At 31.4% G+C, this 26,681-nt stretch overlaps 1 protein-coding gene across 5 annotated transcripts in view; it reads left to right on the forward strand.

The window, feature by feature from the left end:
* LOC144371511 (zinc finger protein 69-like) overlaps positions 1-26,681 on the forward strand; it is an 86,478-nt gene that overhangs the window by 30,899 nt on the left and 28,898 nt on the right. For 4 of the 5 annotated variants that reach the window (XR_013431474.1, XR_013431475.1, XM_078033829.1 and 1 more), the window contains exons 4-5: positions 18,720-18,846; positions 23,923-24,001. Coding sequence is in view for 2 of the 5 variants with exons in the window: in XM_078033829.1 (XP_077889955.1) it covers positions 18,720-18,846; positions 23,923-24,001 (206 nt within the window). In the remaining 3 variants the exon portion in view is untranslated. Of the gene's footprint in view, positions 1-12,566; positions 12,663-18,719; positions 18,847-23,922; positions 24,002-26,681 lie in introns of all 5 variants that reach the window. The other variant, XR_013431476.1, reaches the window with a different exon arrangement.

Raw genomic sequence — 26,681 nt, forward strand, 5'->3', positions numbered from 1 at the left:
TCTATTTTATTTTTATATTGAAGTATATAATACTTCTGAAAATGAGTTTCTTCTGGTATTAAGAAAGTGTATAATATAGTTTTCCCCAAAAATAATTTCTTGACCCAATGACTTTTTGGAAAGAATGTCATATTTCTATTTGTGCAAAGCACTTCAAACTTTCTCTAAATTTCAAGTTTCTTGTTGTTTGTTTTGTTTTATTTTCTTTTTCTTAATAAAGGTTCTCTGTTACTTACATCTATTTATTCATATTATTATAAGGTACGTAATTATTTCTATAAGTTCATATTGTACAACAATGTGTGTTAAAATTCATCTGTTGTTCAGTGATGTACTTCAAGTAAATATAATATGTAGCCTGAACATTTGGCAATAAAAAATTCTAGATGTCAGTATTCACTATGACATATAAAAAATAAATAAAATAAATTTTTAAAAAAAGTTAAAAAAAATTAAATTTCATTTCTTGCAATGTATACCTATTATTAAATGAGGCATATTTGGTACAGGTACATATATATTACTATTATATACAATTAATATTTTATTGCTACATCTCAAATTAATCATATCTCTTTCAATTTAATTTGTCTTCTGGAAACACCCATACATTACACTCTATGCAGATGTACATTTTTTTGTGGTGAGAAAATTTTGCTTTTGCTTAGTATGTTCTGCCCTTTACTCTCCTTTTTATGAAATTGTCATTTCAAAATTATACATTTTCCTGAATTTTAGACCTTTTAACTAGTGAAGTCTGTAGATTTTCTTTTTATCCTCAGCTTTAGGTGCTTCCCACTATATAAAGTTCTAATGTTCTGTAATTGACCTCTAATATTCTGTAAAATTTACCCCCAATTCTTAGCACTCTGGACTATTGATGTCTGAATAAAAAAATCTCAAAATTATTTATGCAAAAAGCAGGAAATGGATGGATCAGAATGTAAGACTGGTGGATGCTAAGTATGTAGGTGACATTGTTGTTTTTTTTTTAAGTATTGGTGGAGGGGCTGGGCTTAGCTCCAGATTTCTGACCTAGTACATAAGAGGCCCTGTGTTTGATCATCAGCACCACATAAAAATAAATAAATAAAATAAAGATATTGTGTCCAACTACAACTGAAAATAAACACATTAAAATTGTGGAATATATGGGGGTAGGAAGGAAAAGATAATGAAAAAAAAACTTGAGCAGCAGAAGGGTTCAGATGCAACAAGTCTACAATGGCATCATGAGGTTAGAGGGGTAGTGTTCTTGGAAGCAGAAATAAAATTTGGGAAGAAACAAAAAGGTAACTCTTGCACTATTCCCAAGTGAGAGAGCCAGTTGAGTGGGTTCTGTTTTTAACTCTTCCCATCTATAAGTGGAATTTACAATTCATGAGGTATGTCTCAGCAAGTAATAGAACACCATATCGAAGTACCTTTACACTTTTTCAAGGCTACAAGCTCTCTTTTACAATTGCAGTCACATTACATCTTTGTACTTTTAAATTATTCATTCATTCATTAAATTATTTTTTCTTTATTTACTCACTTTTTCTTGTCATTGTTTTTATATTACTAGTGATTATATAATGGCATAAATATCCCGAATGTTAACTTCTCTAATATTGGTTTATGTGTTTAGGTATATACTTATTATTTGAACAATTTCCCCCTTGCCAAGCCTGATTAATATTAGATCTTAATCTTGTTTTATAAATACTTGATAAAAACACATTATTTTAAACAGCTTAAGGATCTATCTCCTGAGCATGATTCCAATCACAAACTAAAGTGGGCATCTGGGTCAATTAAAAGCTGTGTCAAATATTTTCTTTGTTCCTATTTACACCTTAAAATAGGACTCCTCTCTCACTTGTATATGTTTGAGAACATACTAATTTTTGAATGTAGCATTTAATAAATATAGATGAGTTTTCATCAACAAACCCACTATTGTTTTTAAATTGTTTAAATCTTTGACACTGAAAGTTTCACTGATTACCCCCCCATCTCTCTCTCTCTCTCTTTCATACTACAGATTGAACCCAGGAATGCTTTTCTTCTAAGAAACATCCTCAGCCCTTTATAAAATATTTTATATAGAAAAGGGGTTTTGTGGAGTTTCTTAGAGACTCACTAAGTTGCTGAGGATGGCTGGCTTTGAACTAGTGATCTTTCACCACAACCTCAGAAGACTCCAGAATTACAAGCATGCACAACTGCACACAGCTTTTGATACTCTCTTTAAAATAATCAGTCACAACTCTAATAATTGAAATTGCATTTACTTCACTCTTTTCTAATGCAGTAATATATTACCATCTAAAATATTTTTTGAAACAAATTTATTAGATGACTACTATTTTATTCCCAGAATTTATTCTGTTACCTTTTTAGGATTGATAAATGGTCTTCTTCCTCTTCTTTCTTCTTCTTAGATATGTGTGGTCTCTTGTTATCAAATGGGTCTATGATAAGTGTGTTGAAAATTATGATTCTAAACCTATCAAGAATCCCAACATTTCCAAGAGTATTGAGAGCAGAAAAAGAACAATATTCATAACTAATGAATCACTTTCAGTGGAAGCATAGTACCAGTGTCCAAGGTGGAATGCAATCAAGATGCTTCAGTGGTAAGGTGGTGTCAGAACACCACCCTAGGGATTTGGGGACCTCCAAAGCCCCATGTCCATATTAGAATCTTTTATTCACCTTTTAAATACAGTTATTGCTGCTTGCATACAAAATAAAACACTATATATAAGAAAGGTGAATGAGAATTAAATCCTCTGGAGACACCAAGATTGATCTTTAATTCTAGCAGATAATTAGTAAAATAAGAAAGACCTTGCAATAGCCCCATCTTTCCCAACTACATGGAATAGAACATTTAGATGTACTGAACTGAAGTGACAAAAATGCATTTCATGGAGGTGGTATCAAAGAAATTTCAATGGCAGAATCCTGGAAATGTTAGATAAAAATATACACATACAGTTATACAGAGAAAAAGATAAATGATAAGCTCATAAATGCAAGGGTAAATTCAGTGTACATGAGTTGTATATACAAGGTAATGATAACACTTAAAAGATGAAGAAAGTAGTAATTGAGGTGATTCAGAACTCTATAATTGTGGGGAATAATAATAAAAATTTAATAAAAATAGATACTGTTATATCCCTTTGGGTATTCCTCTTTCCTCTGCTTTTCATCTGAATTTGATTCTCTCAAATAAGCTTAGGTGGGTAAAGTGCTTTCTGAATTTTTGTTTTCTTTTGTTTTCAGGATTTTGTAAGCTAAGTCTTGTAATGCCCAGTCCTGAACTCACTTTTGCTGCTTTTTTTTACAACTTATTCTCATCTTCAGAGGCACAAACCCACTTCACTCATTTTGTTCAATGAACTGACTTTTTTATATCTTTGCACACAATGTTTGGAATAGTCAGTCTATAGGAGGGTTTTCCATATCATATAATATGGTTCTCAGACCCTGTGGGAATTGAGGGTAGTTCCCTGCTGTTTAACTATCATCTTCCCTGTGAGAAGGCTTATCTATCTACTGTAATCCACCAACTCAGAAGAGAAGTATTTGTGGTCACAAGCTAAAGAACACTAGAAGCTATAAGATTTGAGAAAATGCAAGGAATAATTTTCTCTTAGACTTTTATAGGAAGTATGGCTATTTCATCAATTTGATAAAAATTTATATATTCACAGTCATTAACACTGTGAAAGTCTTGTATTTAAATAATCCATAATTGTAAGTAATAATTTCTGGTTATTTCATTCCAATAAGTGACTTAATTTTCTTAGCCATATTAAAAATCAGAAATTACTGAAAATCAAATCTATGTATTCAAATTTTCATCATGATAATATGATCAGAATTAAGTAGGAATTAAGAGAACATTGAACAAAGTTGCTATAAAATATGATTGAAACTTCCCTGCCTTTTCTGAGTGTAAGAAGCAGGTTGATAAAGCAACATTAAATTTCTGAATAGTATGTAAGTTTATTTGTGATTCATTTTTCAGTACTAGTTTCCAGTGCTGAGGATATAGCTCAGTAGGTAGAGTGCTTGCCTTGCATGCATAAGGCCCTGGGTTCAATCCCTAGCACACACACACACACACACACACACACACATAGTGCACTCACCTGGCATCTGTGGGGTGCTGGGTTTGATCCTCAGCACCACATCAAAAAAATAAAATAAAGATGTTGTGTCCTCTGAAAACTGAAAAATAAATATTAAAAAATTCTCTCTCTCTCTCTCTCTCTCTCTCTCTCTCTCTCTCTCTCTCTCTCTCTCTCAAAAATAAATAAATAAATGAAGGTATCATTTAACTTTGAAAATAAACAACCATATTTCTGTCTCTTAATGTTATTATTATTTTCATTCTTCATGATTAAAAAAAGGTGTGTCATACTACTCAGACACATTCACAGCCATTTCTAAAGTTTATTTTGAGTAAGGATCTCACTAAGATGATTAAGCTGATCTTAATTTTGCAATATTTCTTTCTTTTTCTTCCAAGTAGCTGGTATTACAGTCACCAACCATTAAGTACACTGTATAAATTTCTTTCTTGTAAAAACTTTGGCATATTTTATATTTTTCTTTTATATTAAGGTGTATTTTACCAGTGAATGATTTATTAAGTAATAACAGGAAATGATACAATGGCATCTTTTGTTATGTAGATACTCCATTGTTTAAGCAGATTTTTTGGAAAGTTTATTCTTTTTTTTTTCTCCTTCATGGTAGTTCTATTTCTGTGTTATATTATTGTCTAAGTGGCCAGAGTCTTCTTAAGTATTCTGTCTTTAGTTCCACAGGGCTAATAACTCACCTCATCATGATATCTATATTGATTGCTATAATGTTAAATCCAATAGTCATATGTAGCACAATGTTTTCATTAATGATGGAATTTATGTACTCTAATGGCTAAATTATAACCTAGTTGTGTAGTGGTATATAGCATGTAGAATTATGTTAGTACCCTGCATCATTAGTAAAATAACAGAATCCCCTTATGGTGTGTTTCCTATAATGTATCCACATAATTAAATGAGGCATCATTATACATACCATACATTTTACAAGTATATAATATATAAATAATATAAAAATTTTACTTATAAAATTTACCAGAGCTCTTTTAATTTTACTTGTGTTCTCAATGCAACATTTGGAATTACTGATAATTTCTATGCTATATTCACTGTTAATATGTTCAAGTATTACTCCTTTGTTAGTATTTTCCCTATACTCTCTACCTATAAAAATTCCCTTTCTCAAAATATTGAGACTGATATTTAGTGAATGAATTCTTACTTTAATTTTGAATTAGTCATTTAATAGTGTAATTTCTAGTAGCCTAATTTTTTAGTCTCCCTTATGCTCTTCCCCACCAACTTTTATGAAATTAATTTGATTATATTTAAAAATGCAAATACTTGATCAGCATCACACTCTACTGATTAATGAATTATTACAAGAGGAACATACTATATGACTACTATTTCTATTAAGAAATAGAACATTAATGATGCTACAGAGAACAGCTTCATGTCCTCTTGCTTTCACTATACACTCCAGTCACCCTAGTGGTAACTTCAACTTTTTTGTTTCAACTAGTTATTTTAAAGTATTATTCTTTAAACAAACAAACAAACAAACAAAAAACAAGTGGGACCATTTATTTATTTTATTAATTGTACAAGAAATGAGTAAAATATGTATCTATTTGTGTAGGAAACAAAATCTTACACCAATTATGCCTGAAGCTTTTTTGGTGGAGCAAATATGAGGGTGATTCAGGAGTCATAAAAAAGAGGGGTAGCTCAAAATGTCAGGGATGGAGCATTAAGTGTTCAATTATGAGAAGTTACCTGAGTTTAAGGATTGGTGGGATGGTTTGAAGAAAATGAAAAAAAAAAGATTAGGTATGAGTTACTGAAGACAATCTGAGGGAGCTCAGACAGAACAGGTTCAGAAGTAGAGGACCAGCAGTTTTAAGTTGGATGAGCAGTGCCTGGAGAGGGATAAATTCGAAGTCTTGAAAGAAAATGAGAGTGACATTTCTGGTAAAGCTCTAAGAGCAGGAAGCCAGGTGTGTGGAATACTTGATTGATTACAGCATTATGGTTTTTAGGAATGTCCAAATATGAGGCCACTGTGGTAAGTATCTGGCTGCCAAAATATTCCCTGTCTTTTTCCCCATGGGATCAAACTCTTTTCTCATCTAATACACAGTTAGCAGTTTCTTCATCCTCCTTAGATTCATTCATTTAGTCAGTGGAAGATGGTGGCAGAAGCACTGTATTTTCATGATGAAAACAGCAGTGACAGCAACCTGTTGGAAAATTCAGAATATTTTATTGTCCAAGAGTAGAACTGATGACTCATTGAGGTATACCTATGTAGGCAGTATAAAATCAATTTTCCACAAGGCTTGTAATTTCAGTCATTTTTTTTTTTTTTGCCATTCTATTTCATGTTCTCCTTCCTGATTGATATGCAATAGTAAATTTGCTTTTTTTGTAAACTTGTTTAAATAGTCATGATTTATACTCCTTTTTGTAAATTTACATAATGGTTTAATATTTCCTCTTTAATTAAGTGAATTTAGAAATATTTTGACTGAAACATACTCTTTTGGTATGCCTTCTTTTCCTCACAAATATAAACCACTTTCATTCTGTCATCAACTTTTTGCTACATATGTACTTTGTAAGTATTTTCTCTCACTTTATATTTTAGCTTGGATACCTGAGTGTTCCTCATCTACAGTATTAAAAATTGGCCTTCACATACATAAATCCATGAAAATAAACAGGAAAGGGTCTTAAAAATTGAGTAATATAGGTCACTTATATAGTTTCTCTTTTCACAGTATTCAAATAAGTACCATGCACATTCATTGTAAGAGGATGACCAAGGACAGGCAGAAAGTATAAATAGAGTATTAGTTGGAATAATCCAAAGCTCCATGTAATTGAAAGGGTTTACAGGGTTTCAAGAAAAAAATAAGACTTCCACTCTGTACACAGCTCTGTCCTCTGCTCTGCATCTGGAGACAATGTATTATGTCATAATTTAATCTATCATAGTCAATTTTGTGCATAATTAACCTGTCTTGCTATGTTCTCATGGATAAATGTCCCCTCTCTTCCTTCATCCACTGTGCATGAAATTTTATTTTTTGTGATTCTGTCAAATACTCTGTGCAAGAATAAAAATAAGCTCAATGGAGGATCTAACATCTACGTTGCTATAATTCTCAGATTCTATGAGGCTTGAATGTTGTAACTTGTTATGACAGCACCATTCCCTCTTGCGCTCTCTCTCTCTCTCTCTCTCTCTCTCTCTCTCTCTCTCTCTCTCTCCCCCTCTCTCTCTCTCTCTGTGTGTGTGTGTGTGTGTGTGTGTATAGTCTCTCTTTATTCTTTTGAAGGCTGTATTAGTACTATAAGAAGGGAAACATTTGTAACCACAGAAAAAATACTAATAGCCATTAAAAGCAGTAATGATTTTCTTCCAGAGTTTCTGAAGGAGTGTGTCTTTGCTAAAATTTGTTATTAATCCTCTATCCTGATAATAAAAACATCCATAACTATAAAAGAATGAGTTTCTATTATTTTAAGCTGTTATATTTGTGATTATTTCCTTTAGTAGCAATAGGAATCTAGGAATTTTTTGCAAGTTTAATTGACAATGTAACCAAACTGAATCCTCCTAAAGTGGTAGGTATCAAATATAAATACTGGTTTTCCAGGTTGTTTATATATATTTGCAAGTTTAATTGAAAGCTGCCTAGCATATTTTCAGAAACAGAATGAGCTTGGTAAGGCAAATTCTTCAGTATTTCATTTATTTATTTATTTAAAATCTTAGCTGCTGTTTACTGCAGATGTTACTCTATCTTTTATATAACTTCTCATTACTTATTCTTTATAAAATATTTTGTTCAAAAATACTTTTTAATATATTTTATTTTTGCAGTTTTCAAAAGTGTAGGGATGATTGTGACAAACTTTCTGAAAATGTTTTTATTTTTAAAAATTGGAGGAATTCTTTATTGCTTCTCTCATCTACTTAATTGAGAACAGAAAATTTACAGGTTCATGTTTCTTTCACTTCTTTCACTGAGTGGATGTATTTGTTTCTCTTTGGTGGTCTTGTGTTTTTTTTTTGTTTGTTTGTTTTGTTTTGTTTTGTTTTGTTTCTGAATTGTAGATTTTTGAGATTCGAACCAACGTTTTTAATATGGTAAAAGTAAGGTATATACCAAGTAGCTTACTTGTGTCTCTTGCTATTTAATTTTGTTTTTTCCCAAAATGAGTTACAACAGAGCTAAAAAAGTAGATATTTTCAAGGTCACCATAAATGAAGTGTGTAAAAATAGAAAAAAAAATTAGACAAAATGGAAAAGTCAACAAAACATATGCACTTGGGCTTCTGACTAATTTGGTAGATTTCTCGCTGAATGTTATCTAAAGTGTGCTGTCATTGTGTACATAAAAATTTGAGAGTGAAGACTTAAATTCAGAATGGTCACATAGAAGTGTTTTTCATCTCTAATGTGTGTTAGAGTTTTTACCAGGGGTATTAAAGAATCTCTATACTCCTTATTGGGTAGTGTTTAGTGACTTTGAAATCGTTTATGAATTCACTTTCCTGAAAACTTTAAAATGCTGAGAAAAAGTATCTTGTAAAACATAAAACAATCATTATAAAAGTTCTGTTGTTTAAATGGTATCTCAACCTATAAATACTGATATTAAAAATCTATACTTAGAAATATGTGCACATAGCAAAGAAAATTTACCAAAAACTACATACCTATTAATATTGCAGCCAAAATGTCACTAATAACATTTTATAATTTCTCAGTATTATCTATTAAATTCTGTATGTGGTGCATTATTGTCAAAGTTTTACCACACTGCCTAAATTTTGTAATATATTAGAAATCTTCTCTCTTTTTTTTTTTTTTTTGGTACCATTGATTGAACCTAGGTACACTTAAGCACTGAGACGAATCCTGTGCTCCCATGCCCTTTTTATATTTTTATTAGAGACAGTGTTTTGCTGAGTGACTTAGAGCCTTGCTAAGTAGCAGAGGCACTATTTGTCCTTATGATCGTACTGCATCATCCACCCAAGTCACTGGAAGTATAGGTGTGTACCACCATGGCTAACATATATTAGCAACATTAAGATTGACACTTGTTTCTCTTTGTTTTTAATAACCTATGGTTATTTTGTACAAAAATTATGCAATGTATTTTGGGATGTATAATGTGTACATAAACATTTATAGTACTTGCACAAAGTGTACGAGAAAATAAATAGTCTGTGGTAAGGTTTTTATTTTGTATTTAGTAAACTCATATAATATTGGCTCTAAGTAAATTGAAATGATAAGATGGGAGTTATAATTTTCTTAGCAACCAGTAAAAATAAAATATAGTGTCATTGAAATACTAGGAAAGAATAAGCTGAGTGGAATAATTATTTGTTTAAAATTATTGATGGCCCCACTCATCCTAATTGTCCAAAATAAGAAATAACTCAAATATTCTTGAATGTTGAAATGAACAAATTGTAGTGCATCTATAAAATACAAAAGCAGTCACCAATAAAAAGGAACACTTTACTAATGCACACATGATTATTGACTCTTACAGCAGCTGTATTTAAATTATATTGCATTATGACAGGCAAAATAAAATTATAGTTTTTATAATACATTACAGTAACATTATTCTGGGGAAAACAAAGTTGCATGTAAAAGAAATTTTTTTTGGGGGGGGAGCAATGATGTAAATACTTTGTGCTTAAAAGCAGTGAAGGTTTTTAACATTCTAATTTGTTAAAACTGTATAATGTATTTCTATGACATTCAAGATTTGTACATATGACCTCACTGAAAAATAAATATACAAGGAGGATGGCTGGCCTATGTTGTGAAATGGGTAGAAGCATAAAAAAATAAAAATGGCATACAATACACAGGTATTAAATCTGGGTAACTGGTAAAATATTTACTTTTTTAAGATGCATTTTACATTTATGTAATAAGACATTCCCATGCTAGTTATTAAGAACCTTTTTTCTCTTTGGGATAGTAGATGAAAAAACTTATTTAGACTTTACTGAGCAAGGCTGATACAAAATGTGTTTACTTTTGAGTAACTTCTGAATCTTTTCATAAATGCTTTATGTGGTTTTATATGTGCATCATACTTTAATGAAAATTTTAAAAGTTATGTTTCTGAAATAATTATGTTTCTCAGAATACTAGTAACAATTTATGATTTGGTATAAATCTCAAATTGGTTTTCTTTCTATTTAATATTTTATCATTCTCAAGCATTTATTCATGTTCTAACACTTGGACATAACTTTATTTATTTATTTAATTCAGCAACCATTTGGTAAACATTATTTTTTATTCACTTTTTTCCACAGTACACAGGGTGGAAGTAAGTATCACCAAACACACACACACACACACACACACACACACACACACACACACACCAGTGGAGATATATATATATATATATATATATATATATATATATATATATATATATATATTCATTCATTCACTGGTAAAATATTCACTTTGTGAATATACTTTTTTTCCTTTGAAATGACACCATACTATGTTATGAATTCTGTCATTGAACTTGCAATCCAAAAGCATAAGTTACATTTATTGCTAGGATTATTGGCATGCAGCACAACACATGGCTTAACACATTTTTAAAATAATTTTCTCCAATTAAATTATTTGATAAAATGATGTGGTTCATAATCAAGGCACTTAAAACTGTGCCTGGTGTATTTCCAGTAATTTTTAACTGAGTTGAATTGGCAAAATGAATATCAATGATCCGTGTATGCAAAGGATATCAATAATATAATACAGGCACTCTGGTTTGAATAATTGCCCAATAATAGTCCATATATTTACGGTTTATTTTCAAGGGTGTTTTATTTAGTTGAAACTTTGCAAAAATAAATCATATTTGAAATTGTTTAGTTCATTGTACAGTATGTACTTGAAAAGAATTGTTGATACCTGGTGCTTCTGTTTGCCATGGGCTTCTGTCATAATGTGCTCACTCACCTCAAACATAAAGGAATAACACCAAGCATTTATCAACCATAATCTCCAGAACTTTGATTTAAAAATAAGATTTTTTATTTGTTAGTTGATTATCACAAGTATATTTCATAGCTAAAAAAAAAAAAACCACAAAAACAAAAAATACTGAGAAATTGGGTGGCCAAAGTAATGAGCACATATCTTATATGTCTTTGCAACTCATTCATCAAAAGATGTTAATTTAAAGTAGTAGTTTTTTGTTTTTACTACATATGATAATTTATTTCATATCTTTCAAAGACACACATGCCTGGGTTTCTCTCCAGGGATATGGATTACATTGTTTTAATGCAATATTTATTTATTTTTATTTTTGGAAATTAAGGAGCCCTTTAGGTGACTGTACATTTTAGCCAGAACTAGGAACCATTGGTTTATAGTTGAAATCACATTAGCTCTGTGTGGTTTTCTTGTGTGTTGTGTAGAGTTGCCCACTTCAGCCTTGCATGTGGGGGTATATAGAGAATAGATTTGCCATGTTGAAAAAAAATCAAAGAATTTTATATATATATGTCTTCAGTTGTTTAGTCAAACTAGTTGTGGAGGAAATATTTTTTTCAGTATACCTATCTTGTTCTCTTGCTTTCATGGTAAGAAACTCTTTAATTAAAAATAATATCTAGGGTTATTCTAGGTTAAAAATTATAAGTAGACTATGAACACCAAAAAAAGAATAAACTAAGTTGAAGATACATTATGCATTATGCACATTTTTACTATTATTTCATGATGAAAAGTAAAAATGAATCATTTAGCTTTAATTTCAAAACATAGTCCAAATAGATTTACCCAAATTATTCCCTACTAAACACACACACACACACACACACACACACACACACACACACACACACACCCACATGCACACAAACTTGAATGTTCTAAAAAGTGTTTGAATAGGAAAAAATAGTAAAGGATATGAGGCTTAAAAAATTGTGCTTCTATAACATAGGTGTAATTCTTCAGTTTCTTAATTCTTAGAACAATTTTTTATGATTTTTTTTTTGTGCTGGGAATTACACCCAGGGTCTTTTGCATTCAATTGAACTATATCAAGAGCCCTAGAAAAGTTTCATGATTATTGTGACCTGGGGAAAATCTGAATTCTTGAGGCAGGCTGTTGTGATTCTAAGTAAGAAAAAAAGCATAAAATGCAAAAATATCTCCAGTTCCATATCCTTTCCTGTATCCCAGCAATTGTCAGTATTCTTTTGTAACTGTCCTTATGAAGAGGCAGTATCTCTTTGCCAATATGTGAATTTAAAAATAGCTATTATATTACACCAAGTAGAAGAGAGAGAATATGCAAATGTACTGGTATTGTGCTTAGATCTAAAGTGTCTTGAATTCTTCCTGTTTTTGTCTTTGTAAACTTCATCATCTTAAGAAGAAGAAGCTCATATTAAGCTTATGAAGGAGAAGAGGTTATGTGGATGAGAATGAAAAGACCAGAGTGGACAGCCATCTCTCTTCCAGAAACAGGGTAACCATGTCAAGTAGCTGAGCTTACACTTGTAATGTATCTGCTGAAATCAGAATAGCCCAGATAAACCCAGTCCAAATTTGGCTTGCTCATTAACTGCTCATTTGAATCATGAATTAGTTGGCTGGTAGTTTGTGATACTTAACAGCTTTGTAATACTTAATAGCTTAAATACATTTAATAGAAACAGAAAGCCAGAATTTACACATGCTAATTTCAAGTTAACTGCATAGATTTAGGCTTGGAAAAAGCACTGAATTTATTTTTCTTGATTTAATGTTGAAAATCCTATAAAATTATATTGAGTAATGCCAAAATTCATGTAGACATGAAAATGTTATTAGTACATTAACTCACAGCATACTCTGCAACAAATATAAACCAGACAACCATAGCTGGATTACTAGGATGAAGGTCCAATGAGAAAACAAACAAAAAAAATTGATTTTTTTTGTTCACAACTAAATTTCAGTTTCAAGGTTTTGACAGATATCAAGACATGAGAATACTTTTCCCTGGATTTTTATCATCCTTTGTTTTCTGTCTAATATATGAAAAGGCTACTGACCTTAACAGTTTTCAGTTTGGAAGAATGGCCTGCCTCAGGCAACTCTCACCTTATAGCACACTCCTGGGTCTAAAAATACCATTTCTTTCTCATTTGGTTTAAAGGAGAAATATTGTTAAAGAAGACACATTTCCTCACCTCTGATAAGAAAGAAGGGTTTTAGTCATTCAATTATCTGCAGTCCAGGGAATCACAGCATATCAGATATACACTTGTGATGTGACAGCCATTTGACACATGTGGCTAATGAGTTCTTGGAATGTGGTTGATCTTCATTGAGAAGTATTAGAAGTGGAAAGAAGTGTGAGATTTGAAAAAATTAATGAAAAATACATGAAGTTAGCAAACAATTTTCATTGTTTCTATATTGGAATGATAAAATTATGAATATTTGGGTTAAAATATAAAAAAATTACTTGGAAATTATAATCATGATTTTATTATATAATGTAATGTTTAATTATTTTATAACTTAAATTATTATAAAGTACCAATTATTTGTAATAGCCTATAGGTTCTAAGAATTTATAGGAATTTATTTATACATTCTTATAATTATTTATTTTTTTTGTTTTCCTTACAAACCCTAAAAGTTCAGTTACACGTATATTTATCATTTTATTTCTTCCAACTCTGATGCTGTAGAAGATTGTCTACTTTTTATAAAATCTAGTTGCTTCAAAATTTCTGAACATGAGCTGGGCATGTTGTTGAATACCTGTAATGCTGGTGCATCAGGATACTAAAGAAAGTTAATCATAAGCTTAAGGACAGCCTCAAACACTTAGTGAGATTCTGGCAAAAAAATAAATAAATAAATAAATTTTGAAAACAACTGGAGATGTTCCTCAGTAATGCAACCCTGGGGTCTATCTCTGGAACAAAAACAAACAAACAAAAAGCCTTATTTAGCCAGAGTATGAAGGTTATGAAATCCAAAAATGTAAAGTAATTCTCGCTCTATTATTTGCATTTGTGAATCAGTCATTGGTATTACTGTCATTGATAATTGATATAAAATTATATTCAACATTAAATACTTATGTCCCCTTTTATGGCCAGGTATTCTTGCACATAGAAAGCTCTGTCTGAGAAGGAGTATAATTAACATTTTGTTATTTTTGGGTCCTACAGCCTGAATTGAAATTATTCACCTTGCACTCAGAGGCATAGGGGTCCAAGCATGGTATTTTTTTCTATTCAAGTAAAAATTATAAAATAAAAATTATTGAGGTGATAATTATTGAATCAGAGGGAAAAACAAAGAATAGAGGTAAGGCTTCAAAATCTGGGAAACAATTTATCTCTGTCTCAGGCAAATCTCTTGATACATCTCCAGGTTTTTGGATGCATGAATGGCTCTGTAATGGACCCTTTCCTTCTGACTTTCAGGGTCTAGAGTATTTAAAAATAAGAAGTCTTCAGGGCTGGGCATTATAAAATAAAAACAAATGGGCTGAGTAAAAGTATTCAAAACTAATTGTGAGAACTGCACTTTCCTGAGGTCACCTTTGTAATATTTTAACCCTAGTCTAAATTTGATAGAGCTCAATATACTGCCATGTCTGTCCCATGGGGTTGACAGTCAGGATTCTACTTTTTGTCCTCTGTATGGTGACCTCTGTCTGGCCTGAAACCAGCTCTGTACTTTCTTACCTACACCCCTTCAGAGTGGTTGTTAAATACAGGATCAGGACATGAGAATTTTGACTCATATAAATAATTCATATTTGAGAGGAGTTGTGGTCCAAGGAGTTTTCATTTTCTCTTTTTTTTATCAGGGGGGACCCACTTTTTTAAATGCATCTTCCAATGTAGGCAAGCATGATTTTCCTAAATGCCATATTTTCTCTGCTGTATATTATGAAGTATTGTTCCCTGGAACATTTCAAATTACACAGAGTTTTAATTCATCTTTTCTCTTAGCTTTGTATGGAATTTTAAAAAGTGAGTGTGTGTGTGTGTGTGTGTGTGTGTGTGTGTGTGTGTGTGTGCATTTGTGTGGTTGTACTTTTACATGAGAGGAACGTGTGGTTATAACTTGAAACTTTTTAAAAAATATTTGTACCTAATGTCAGGTGTGAAGATGCAAGTTCATAATCTCAGCATTTTAATAGGCTGAAGTGAGAGAATTAATATATTGAGAATAAAAAATATAAAGGAGAGGTGAATGTTTCTCAGTGTGTAGGCACTGCTGAATTTAATCCTTGATATTAAAATAAAAAAAATCTTTAAACTTTTGTTTATTTGTCTTTCGTAAGCATAGACAGCAAGTTTAGGTCTCCCTTAAGAAAGTTTAGAATATGATGTCTCTTCAGTATCTGCCTTGTCTTTGAGTTGCTCTGGGGTAAAAATCACATGAAGCTGACTCAAGGTCTCATCAGGTTCCATGTTTGTTGAATTTCCTAGAGAATGCTAACCTGTGTGTAATCCTCTCTTCCTACAGAGCAGCTTTTGGTCAGAGAATGGAACACCTTGTTGGACTAGCTGGATACTCTAGAGATTACAGGAATATCCTTTATAGGTTTCATCTAAATACTTCAGATATTGGAATATTAATATTATTTTCCCCAAATGTTAGGTTCAGCTCCCCAGAAACACATTACTGCTCAGATCTATTGATTCTGTAACTGAAAAGAAAGGGAAATTTGATTTTTATCCTCCTTTTTCTTTCTCATGCAGGGAAGATTGAGTATAAGGGGCCAGAATTTGAAATGAGAATAAGCTGTAGCAAGAATTTAGAAAAAACAACATCCTAGTGTTTTTGTGCACACGTCTTCAAGGAAAAACTCAGTATATGCTAATTGGAAGACATAATGTAATACCTCAAGTTTGGGGTGGTAACTAAATATTTAAATAAATAGGATGGTGGATTTAGCATGTCTCACTTAGTCTAATATTTTTATTACCTATAAAATGCAATTTATCACTAATATTTGAAAGATTAAGAAAAGTTGCCAAAGAGAAAATATACAGGCAAATTTCAAATAAAATTATACTCAAACTAAGGTAATTTTTTGAGCCTGAAAAAGAACATCATTGAAGGTTAAGTAAGATCTTAGTTGTATCTGTGGCTATAATTTTCTTTGCTGTGGAGCTATTTCTAGAATGTCAGATTGGAAAAAAATTAGGAGATAGGTAATAAGTAGCTTTTGTTTTTTTAAATCTACTTTGCAATACTTCAAATTCATCAAATATAAGATATGGATGCATCCAAAATCTTAGGCTGTCAAGTTTTTCTTTTTAGAAGAAATAGCAAATAAATAAGGTGAAATGAAAATGGACCAAAGAAAGTTAGAGCATTCATATTTTTCTGGGCATATTGTAACATGCCAGAAATCACAACAACCTGGAGGTTGAAGAAGAAAGATCAAAGCTGAAGCTTAGTGTAGCAACTTAGTGAGAGACTATCTCAAAAAATAAAAATAAAAGGCCTAGAATATATCTTAGTTGTAGAACACCCCTGTACCAAAAAAAATCAAAATTCCAAATGAAGTATCCTTTTCCCTGAAGCCAATGAATACTTAGGAGTTTTAAGAAAATTCTGTGTATGTTGGTTTGGGCTGCCATGAGATGGCTCAGTATTCTAAGGGTTTCATATAAAGGAAATTATCTAAAGAATACCAACCTGTTTTTTTTAAACAAATATTTTGTTCTTACCACTGAATGTAAAAGTGTTCAATTAAATATTATTTTATGTAAAACAATGGGAATATTCAGAATGAGTATCTGAATCAGCATATTTAAAATAGTTAGGATCTTCTAAATCACATTGGGAAAGGGCTCTTTTATGGCACTACATAAAAATTGGAGGTAATATCTTCAACCACTTATTTCTTAAAATGGCCTATATAGTGTCCCATTTTTCTCTGACTTTTTTTATATTCTATGCAAGGTTTCAATTGTCAACTTCCATATTTATATAATTTATCTCAAGCTGGTATACATAACTGTGTTATTTTTTTATCAGAATAAATTACTTGAGTGAGTAAATGTAGAGTCCCCTAATTTATAGGAAATTGATTATAAATATGAATATCGTTCTATTCTGGGGCTTGAAACTGGCACTTCATTTAGTAAAATTTGATAGGAGCGAACACCAAACTTTTGGGATCTGTACTAGATGGTATCAGAACTGAATTATTGGACTACTAGTTGTTGAAATATTGGTTGTTGAGCAAATTTACACATTTGGTATCAAAAGTAGTTGCAGAGTCAGGAACAGTGGCACAAACCTGTAATTATAGTGATGTGGAAAGATAAGGTAGTAAGAAAGTAAATATGATTCAAGACTCAGTAATTCAGAGACCCTAAGCAACATTGTAAGCCCATTTATCACAATAAAAAAAACAAAACTTCTTGAAATGCATTTCAGGGGTAGAGTGCCCCTGGATTAAATCTCTAAATTAAAAAAAAAAAAAAAACATGCTGTTTCAGAAAAAAGACATCACAGATCAGAATGTTAAACTAACTTCATGTATGTGTTTGTTCACTAGTGATAATTGAGACCCTGGTAAAAGGATTATTTCCAAGCTGTCAGAGAGGCATTTAGGGTACAAAAACCGTTCAGAATTTTTTTTTAACTGCTTATTATTCTCTCACTTTCTACTTTGAAATGAGCCAAGTGAGGATAGAGTTTCACAGTGAGAGTGGTTTTACAAATCTGGGAATGGTAAACCTGATATGTCTGTTTCCTTATGAACTGAGAGAGTAACAGTCTATTCACTTAATTTGCTTTTTTATTTTTATATTTTGTTATAACTTTGTGCCATGTGATTCAAGTTCACCCAAGTACCTAAGTGTTTTGTAATAGTTTGATAGTTAAAAATTTTATTCTTTTGTATTAGAAGTGAGTTGTGATTTTGTAAAAGTAATTCTTTTAAATACAGTATAGATTTATGTTATATTTAAATAATGAGAAGATAGACAACTTTGGTGATAAACATTCAAATAATTATGTGGACTGTTGAAAGTTTTGGTGTGTCTTTAGTGATCTCTTATGTCTTCTATACACTAAGGTGACCACTGTCATATGAGTATAGTTATTACTTACAATTTTGCTATGCATATTTCAAGTATCATTGATTTGTTTCATTGTGCTTCTTTTGAATATTCAATAACTAATTGCAACTATTATTTATCCTTTGGAATTTTGTTGGATTTTTTTCCACTTTTTTTGCTTCATTGATTTTCTTTACATGTGCTGCTCCCTGGGTTCTATTATAACAAAATTATCCACCAATTTTAATTCTTAAATTAAATTATTGAGGCTGAGGATATAGCTCAGTTGGTAGAGTGCTTGCCTTTCATGCAAAAGACCTTGGGATCAATCCCAGGCACCACAAAAAACGTATCTTATTGAATGGTTGATATCACTACCATTTGTGGAACCCACCTCTTTTAACTCTCATTAAAATTTGTATGAAATTAAATACTATGTCATTAATCTTATGATTTATGTATTATGTATTTCTTCATTTTTATTTCAGGAACCATTGACATTAAGGGATGTGGTCATTGAATTTTCTGAAGAGGAATGGAAATTCCTGGACTCTTCTCAGCAGACTTTATATGGAGATGTGATGTTAGAGATCTATAAAAACCTACTCTTTATTGGTAAGCCTAAATTTCATTCAGAATTTTTAATTCAAAACCAATATTTATTTTTCTAACTTTATACAGTATCTTATGATAGATTTTATTCTGCATTAAAAAGTTTGTTTCTTGTTTTTAGTACAAAGATTGGGAATTTGTTTATGTAAAAAAGGAAATATTAAAGATTTTTTTTCTTTTTATGTTTAACTTATCTTTTCTAAGTAGTGCTCACAATGTAGAGAATGAAAATGGTTTCAAAGTATTTTAGAGTTTTTGTCTAGAAAAATAATGTTTAAGAAAATAATTTTGTAGACTCTTATAGGATATTTTCTCTTTCTTTTTATTCCTAATAAGGGTAACAGTAAAAAGACTTCTTTAGTTTCCAAGAAAATAACAAAACGTGACATATTACATCAAAAAATATTGATGTCTCTATGTAATCTTTGGTCACCATTTGATCTCCAATGAAATAACCTTGGGATTTGAAGAGAAAAGTGACAGTAGACATATCAAATTGGGTAGAAATCAATGAAGCAAAGATTACAGATAAAAGGTCCAAAATTAAAGAGGAATTCACATTTAAAAATGTTAATTGATAAGCTAAAATCTGACAGAAAATATTTTTTCAAGCCTAGGTTTGTTTCAGTTGCAATCATTAAAGAGCATTTCATTCTCTCCATTTACCATGCATATCAATTATTTAAGCTCCTTTGCTCCTTCTTGTTCTTCAGTGATCTCCCTACATTTAAATTAACATATTGTAGGAAAATCAAAAGAAGAGGGGCTGGGGATGTGGCTTAAGTGGTAGCATGATTTCCTGCAGCCTGGGTTCGATCCTCAGCACCACATACAACAAAGATGTTGTGTCTGCCGGAAAAAAAATATTAAAATTCTCTCCCTCTCCCTCTCCCTCTCCTTCTCCCTCTCCCTCTCCTCCCCTCTCTCCCTCTCTACCTCGCTCCCTCTCTCCCTCTCTCCATCTCTCCCTTTCTCTCCCTCTCCCTCTCTCCCTCTCCCTGTCTCTCTTTAAAAAAAAAGAAAATCAAAAGAAGACACAGACAAGAGACAGGAAATGTGACATAGTACAGAGAGGCCAAACTGCCAAGCTTTATTTATATCAACAGGTTAATTTAGGTCATTGGCATCACTAGTACATACTGTTTATTTTATTACTAGGCAAGTTACAAACTTAGCAACATTATGCAGCTTATTTCTCAGTTATATACTAAGTTGCAAAGTGCAGTGTTAGGAGTTTTGTGTAGCTCTCAAGAAAGTCCATTTTATAAACTTACTGTTTTGTGGACAGGTTTAGGCTCAGTGAAACATTGTGCTTGTAAAAAACAGAGTTTCTTTATTCCAAGAAGTTGTGTGCCAGAGATTATGTTTGAGGCTGATAACATTCTAGTGCAGAACCTTTTCAAGCATGGCACTGCCATAGCAGCTTGACATTGCACATGTATTTAATTACTTGACTAGTTCCTAGGGAAAATTGCAGGGAATTCTAAGGCAGGGAAACAAAGTACTGTTACCCTTGGGAGTTTTCTCACCAGAGGAATGCTTCTCTGCATATTTCCACAGTCAGAATCCCTACAAATTATTCCACAATGACTGTGAGGATATGCATAACCTGGCATTTATTTGCATTTGGGGGGTCCCTAGAAAATCTGCTCATTTCCAAATATCTCTAGGTTAAACCTTTGTAAGATATTAATATTACAGGAGAGTGTCTTTAATATAATTTAAATATTTATTTATTCAAATTTTTCTCATCAGAACTTTATATGAATGCTTATATTGAATATTCTGTGAAGTTTTTCTGCCATGTAATGAATAGCAGTATTTCACAATACCTGCTCCTAGTGGTTATGTAAGTATAGCTGATCAATGTGGTTCAAAGAAGAATTTTCAGGGCTAGGGCTGTAGTTTAGTGGCAGAAGGCTTGCCTCACACATCTTTAGCACTACCTAAAAATAAATGAATAAAATAAATGCATTCTATCCATCTATAGCTACAAAAAATTAAAGGAAAGATTTCTATTATAATACAATTATTCATATTATTGTAGGCAACATTTCTCTAATTCTTGTATCTTTCTTGAATCTCACTCTTTAGAGAGCTTTAGTGTTCATTATGTTTTATCACATTAGTGATACTGTTTTTGTTTTTATATCTATATGTAATAATTAAATAGAAATTATTATGACTTGTCACTTTAGGACAACATTAGGTAAAATTAAACTGCACGTGACCCATCTGCTAATTCTCAATCAAGTTTTCTATGCTTTTACTTACATGTATAAATATTTCCTCTGTTTTATATATAATTGTATATAGTGCTTTGATTATTTACTCTGCTTTTGTGCTTAATCATGTAATGTATCTAAATTTTGTTTATATACACACACACACACACACACACACACACACACACACACACAAACAGCAGATTGAACTCAGAGGTTCTTATAATATTGAGCTACATCATCACCCCTTTTGACTTTTAGTTTAAAATAGACTCTTGCTAAGTGGCTAAAGTTGGAATTGTATTTCCATGTTTCAGCCTTCCAAGTAGCTAGAATTAATGGTATATTCATCATCTCTCCATATATGCATCTGTTCTTTTGTCTAGGAGTAAGACTTGAGCTTTTTAAAGGTACCATGAAGATTTTACAATTATTTTATTTTTTATATATTTGTCAAATTTGTAATTGTGGTCAAAACTGTATATCTTTTCTGAACTTATTGTCTCATATATTTTAAATTTACTGGTCAGTTCTGTTCATTCAATTTTTTTGTAACTTTTTTTTTTTCTAGAAAATTTGTATCACATTTTTTCTTCAAACAAGTGCTCCTTTGTCTTACTTTTTCATCCCTAATGCCATTCCTTTTGGTCTGTATATTTGGCTACAGCAGATATCTCTCAGAAGTAGAATTACCTGGTATTTGTTTTATTTTATTTTTTATTTTATTTTTTTTTGGGGGGGAGGTGAATTATTATTTTACTTAACATACTCTCCTGAATGTTGATCATTGTAGATATTATATAATTTATTATATTTGAAAAGATTTCTAACTTTTTCATTCCAAATTGCCTTCATATAGTCATTTGAAATGATATTTGATTAAGTTGCCACATTTTTCTCTTTTGAATGTTGTTTAATGAGAATAGGTCTGTAAATATATTTTGACCATCAAGTTGAGGGCTAATTGATATACTTTCAATTTTATTACTCATTGCTTTCTCACTTAACTTCATTCCATTGAATATTGTAGCTTTTATTATTTTATATCAGGAAGTACTTTTAATTTTTTTATTATGTGTAGTTATTGATGTACCAAGAATATTCCAAAGAATTGTTCAAATAACTTATTTGGATTACACAAAATAATATTGATTGTTTGGTATTACATAGTCTTCTTAGATTTTTTTGGGTGCTACTTGCACTTCTTTTTAAAATAGGTGCTTAACCACTGAGCCACATCAATAGCTCTTTTTGGGGAAGGGTATTGGGAATTGACCTCAGGGGCACTTGTCCATTGAGCTACATCTCAAGCCCAATTTTTAAATTTTAAATAGAATCATGGTCTCCTTCATTTGCTTAGCACATTGCTGTTTATGAGGCTGGCTTTGAACACAATCCTGCTGTTTCAGTCTCCTAAGCTGCTTGAATTACAGTTGTATATTACTGTGCCCAGCTGGCAGCTGTTTTTATATTTTATTTTGTGACAGTGCCTAGGTAAGTTGCTTAGGGCCTTGCTTAATTGCTGAATTTGGCTTTAAACTCCTATTCATAAATTTTGAATATCACTTTCACTTTTGCTTTCCAACTTATTATTTTATGTTATAAAGCAACTTCAATATTTTAATATATTCAACATTTGTTTTGTATTTTTAACCCGATCTCTTTGGAACAATATTCCATACACTATAAAGAAGATTGTCTCTTTAAACCTAATTATTTTTTAATGCTTTTTGAAGATTTTCTATTTTCTGGGTACTAATGAAGTGATATATATTTTTTTAATTTGCATCAACTGGAGATTGATGTATCCTACTATTACTGTGTTTCTTTTTATGCTGTTGAATTTTTTCCTGTGATTTCTTTATATATATAAAAAAATATGATTGAAGTTACAGCGTGCGCTGCTGGGGACTAAGCCTATTCTTTTGCATGTGGGGCAAGAATTCAAACATGTGAGCTGTGTCCCCAGCCTGAGACATTGTTTTTAAAAAATATTTTAGTATATAATTTCTAACTTTTATGTTGCTATTTTTTCTATTTTTTTAAATTTTCTACATTGATAGTTTATTAAATACATTTCAGGTGGATTTCTGGCATTAGTTAGATAATTAACAACATCAATTTTTGAAATCTCAATTACTAGTATTACATTGTTTGTTTGCTTGAGTTGATTATACTTTTTATTGTGTGAGCTATTATTTTCATTGGGATTTTTCTATTTAAAATCTGTTCAACTAGATCATTATAGTCATTTTGGAAAATATTTGGAAGTTACAAAGTAAACAAAAAAGGTGATGTGCAATGATATATAAATTTAATTCCATATAACTGGAAAGCTGAGACAGTGGAATGCCAGTTTAAAATAATTTTTAGCATCTTTTTGATAAACTGTCTTTAAAAAAGTATATAGATATAGAAATATAGAAATAGATATAGAAACATAGAAATGCCTGTGGATCTAGTTTGGTGATAGAATACCCCTGTGTTCTCTTATGAAGTAATCCCCCCAAAGATAAAATATAAATAAAAAATAAGAGATATTCATTTCCTGAAATATTTGAGTCACAGGTGGAGTCTGAATATGTTGAAGTGAAGGGCTATGATTTGACATTGTTGTAGTAATATGAGTCAGTTTGCATTTTGTCCTCATCTGTGGTGCTATAATTTCTTAAGATAATTTTCAAAGTTCTCAAGGCTTTTGTCATCATGTTGTAGTAAATTCTATATGTTTCTTGAGTAATAATATCCTTGAATCATACTGTTCTGTGGCTATTTCGCCTCACTTTGATAAAGTTTTATATAATTGCAGAGTTATTCACCATAGTAAGTGAAATAACTTCCTGTTATTTTTTAGGTATGTCTTCTAATCAAAACCAAGAATTTTCAGGAGAGCAAGAAATACAATATTTTTTGCAAAACTTGAAAAAGCAAAGGTATGGAAAGCAGGACAGTTAATACTTGGTTTTAAACAAGAAATTAAAATTGAAAGAGAGGGAAGTTCATAAAATTTGTCTTAATGAATGGAAAAAATACATGAAAATTATTTATTCAGAAAATTACAAGTTCATCAGGTTATATTATTACAAACATCTCAGAAGACTGACTGCTCAACTAGTGCCATTCAGTTTTCTTTGGTTAAAACTTTAAATTACATTATTGTAATTGTAAAATTTTTACTACTCAGTATTTTTTGTAAAACCACTTGCAACACACAATATTTAAAATTGCAAAAACATGTATCAAATTACATTTACACAATGTTTACAGGGCATTATGGAGCTGTATCTTAAAAATACCTTTAGAAAAATAAAGACAACCAGTTTTCTCAGCTTTAGAAATAAGATTAGAATAGAAATAAGCATTTTAATTAAAAAAACTCAAAAAGTTATAAAATGCTTATAGTCAGTTATGTTTTAAAAACTTTTAATAATCTCGACATAAGCGCAGGATAGAGAAAAGTGTACAGATCATTATTTTAAAGTTGCAGCATTCTAATCTGTCTTTCTTACAAAGTAATAAAAAGATTTTCTACACAGTATAGACAGATTGTCTAATTTAAACACATGCATAGTATTTCTACTTAAAAGAAATACATGCTGATTAAGGAAATGCTGAAACAAGTCTTACTAAGACATTTCTGTTGAAAAGAACAATTCAGTAATTAAATGTGCTTACAGGGAAAGTTTGGTAGGTATTGTGTTTAAATGCAATAATAATTAAGCAAAAGAGAAGAAGAAGATAAACAGTTTAATCTTTCTAAAACACATCAAATAAGCATACAGCTCATCTATCATGTATGACAATCGAAACACAGGAAAGTCTCAGGAACTTCTAGCACAGTCTCCCAGAAAACCCACAGCCCAAATGGCTTGCAGGAATGCATCACACCCCAAAAGCAGAGATGAGGGTCTTGTGAGAATTGTGGAAGACTTCTGACACTTTTCTGGGCTCGTGCTAAGAGGTAGAAAACATGCCTGGGACAGAAGTACTAGGGCCGGTGTGGGGCAAATGAAGAACAATGAAGGGCATAAGCTAATAATTGTAAAACTCTTTGAGAAAAGTAAAGCAGCCACAGTGGTGAGGTAAGACCACCTTTGAATGAGAAATGGCTTACTATGAAACTTAACCTCTGTAATAAAAAAAAAGATCTATAATTTCTTTGTCATTTCATGATTCTGTCTATCATTGCAGAAGCCCACTTTTGTAGACCCTTCTCCATGAAACTTGATTTGAGTCAAATGTGCTTGTAAATAATTATTTATAATTTTAATTCAACTTGAAGCAGTCTTTGTGTAGTTACCAATATATTTATGGCTCATAAGTTAGCATAATAACTCCATGTCATGGGACATCAAGCATCCCACCTGAGAAATTTCTTTTTTAGAAGGTTATGAGCCATCTGAAAAAATATATATCTGAAATAATTAGTAAAGGAATATAAGACCAGGCAAGAACTTATGTTAAAAGAGGTAAAACATCTTATAGATTCCCTAGACCACATAAGTTCTGAAAAATAATTTCTAGATAATTTTCCCGGTTCTTTATTTAAGGAAGTGTGCATCAAAGTAGGAATAAGATTTCAAAAGGAAGAGTATTTCTTGAGACAGGTTGATTCGCATTCTGACATGTCTCACCATCTCTGTGATGCTATGTGGCTCCAATGGATGATACCATTTCCAATGCCATGCTGAATTTAGACAAAACTAGGTAGTACATAACATGTACTGGACAGTCTTAAACCAGCTGGATTTCAACTGTGAGTTCTCAGATACCAGATTTTTTTCCCTAAAGGCTTCCATGCTTTTTAAAAAAATTTCATGCAGTTTATAGATATCTTTCAGCAGCTCCATCTGACATGCACTGCTTCATCTTTTATATTAACAGGGATTTTGACAAGACTCCAAGTGAATATTCCAAAAGATCTTTGGACTTTGTGATTTTGGGTGGAATGAAAAAAACATTCCAAGTGTGAGAAACAGAGACTTTCTGGATCCTATACATGTCCCTAATGAACTAAATCCTGTTGCCATTAGATTTTTCTGAGGCCAAGCACTACTTATCTGTGCAACTCAAGGAATATGTTTTCAACAAATCAAAAGTATTCTCTAATTAATTTCAGTAAGCTAGTTACATAGAAAGAATTTTAAAAACACCCTCAGTGATAGATATTTTTGTTGGAAAGTTGAGCAGCTCAGCTCACATGGAGTTTGCTCTTTGGCTTAATGAAGAATGCTCTGGCACATCAGGGCCATGATTATGTCCCAGTGCCTGCAGGATTCCCAGCAAATTAAAACTAGACAATAGTGTGTTGGAGGCAAGGTGGAACTCTAGGGATGTGGGGCATTGGCTAAGCTGGAGAGAGACAACAACACATATGGCAGTACAATTTGAGGACCTGTGTGTGCTTTTAAATATATTTGCACAGCATTTTGTAATTATACCCTTCCTCTAGAAAATGAAACATTTCCTATGGAGTCTATTTCATGCTTTTTAGTCACTGGAATAATTAAAAATGCACTATTGAGTAAATATCCACAAATATTTCTTTAGACAGGATAGAAGAAAAAGAAGGAGAAGAAGAAGAAAAAAAAATTCTGAGTTTTATTAGTTTGT

Source organism: Ictidomys tridecemlineatus, chromosome 16, assembly GCF_052094955.1.
Source record: "Ictidomys tridecemlineatus isolate mIctTri1 chromosome 16, mIctTri1.hap1, whole genome shotgun sequence".
NCBI classification, from domain to species: domain Eukaryota; kingdom Metazoa; phylum Chordata; class Mammalia; order Rodentia; family Sciuridae; genus Ictidomys; species Ictidomys tridecemlineatus.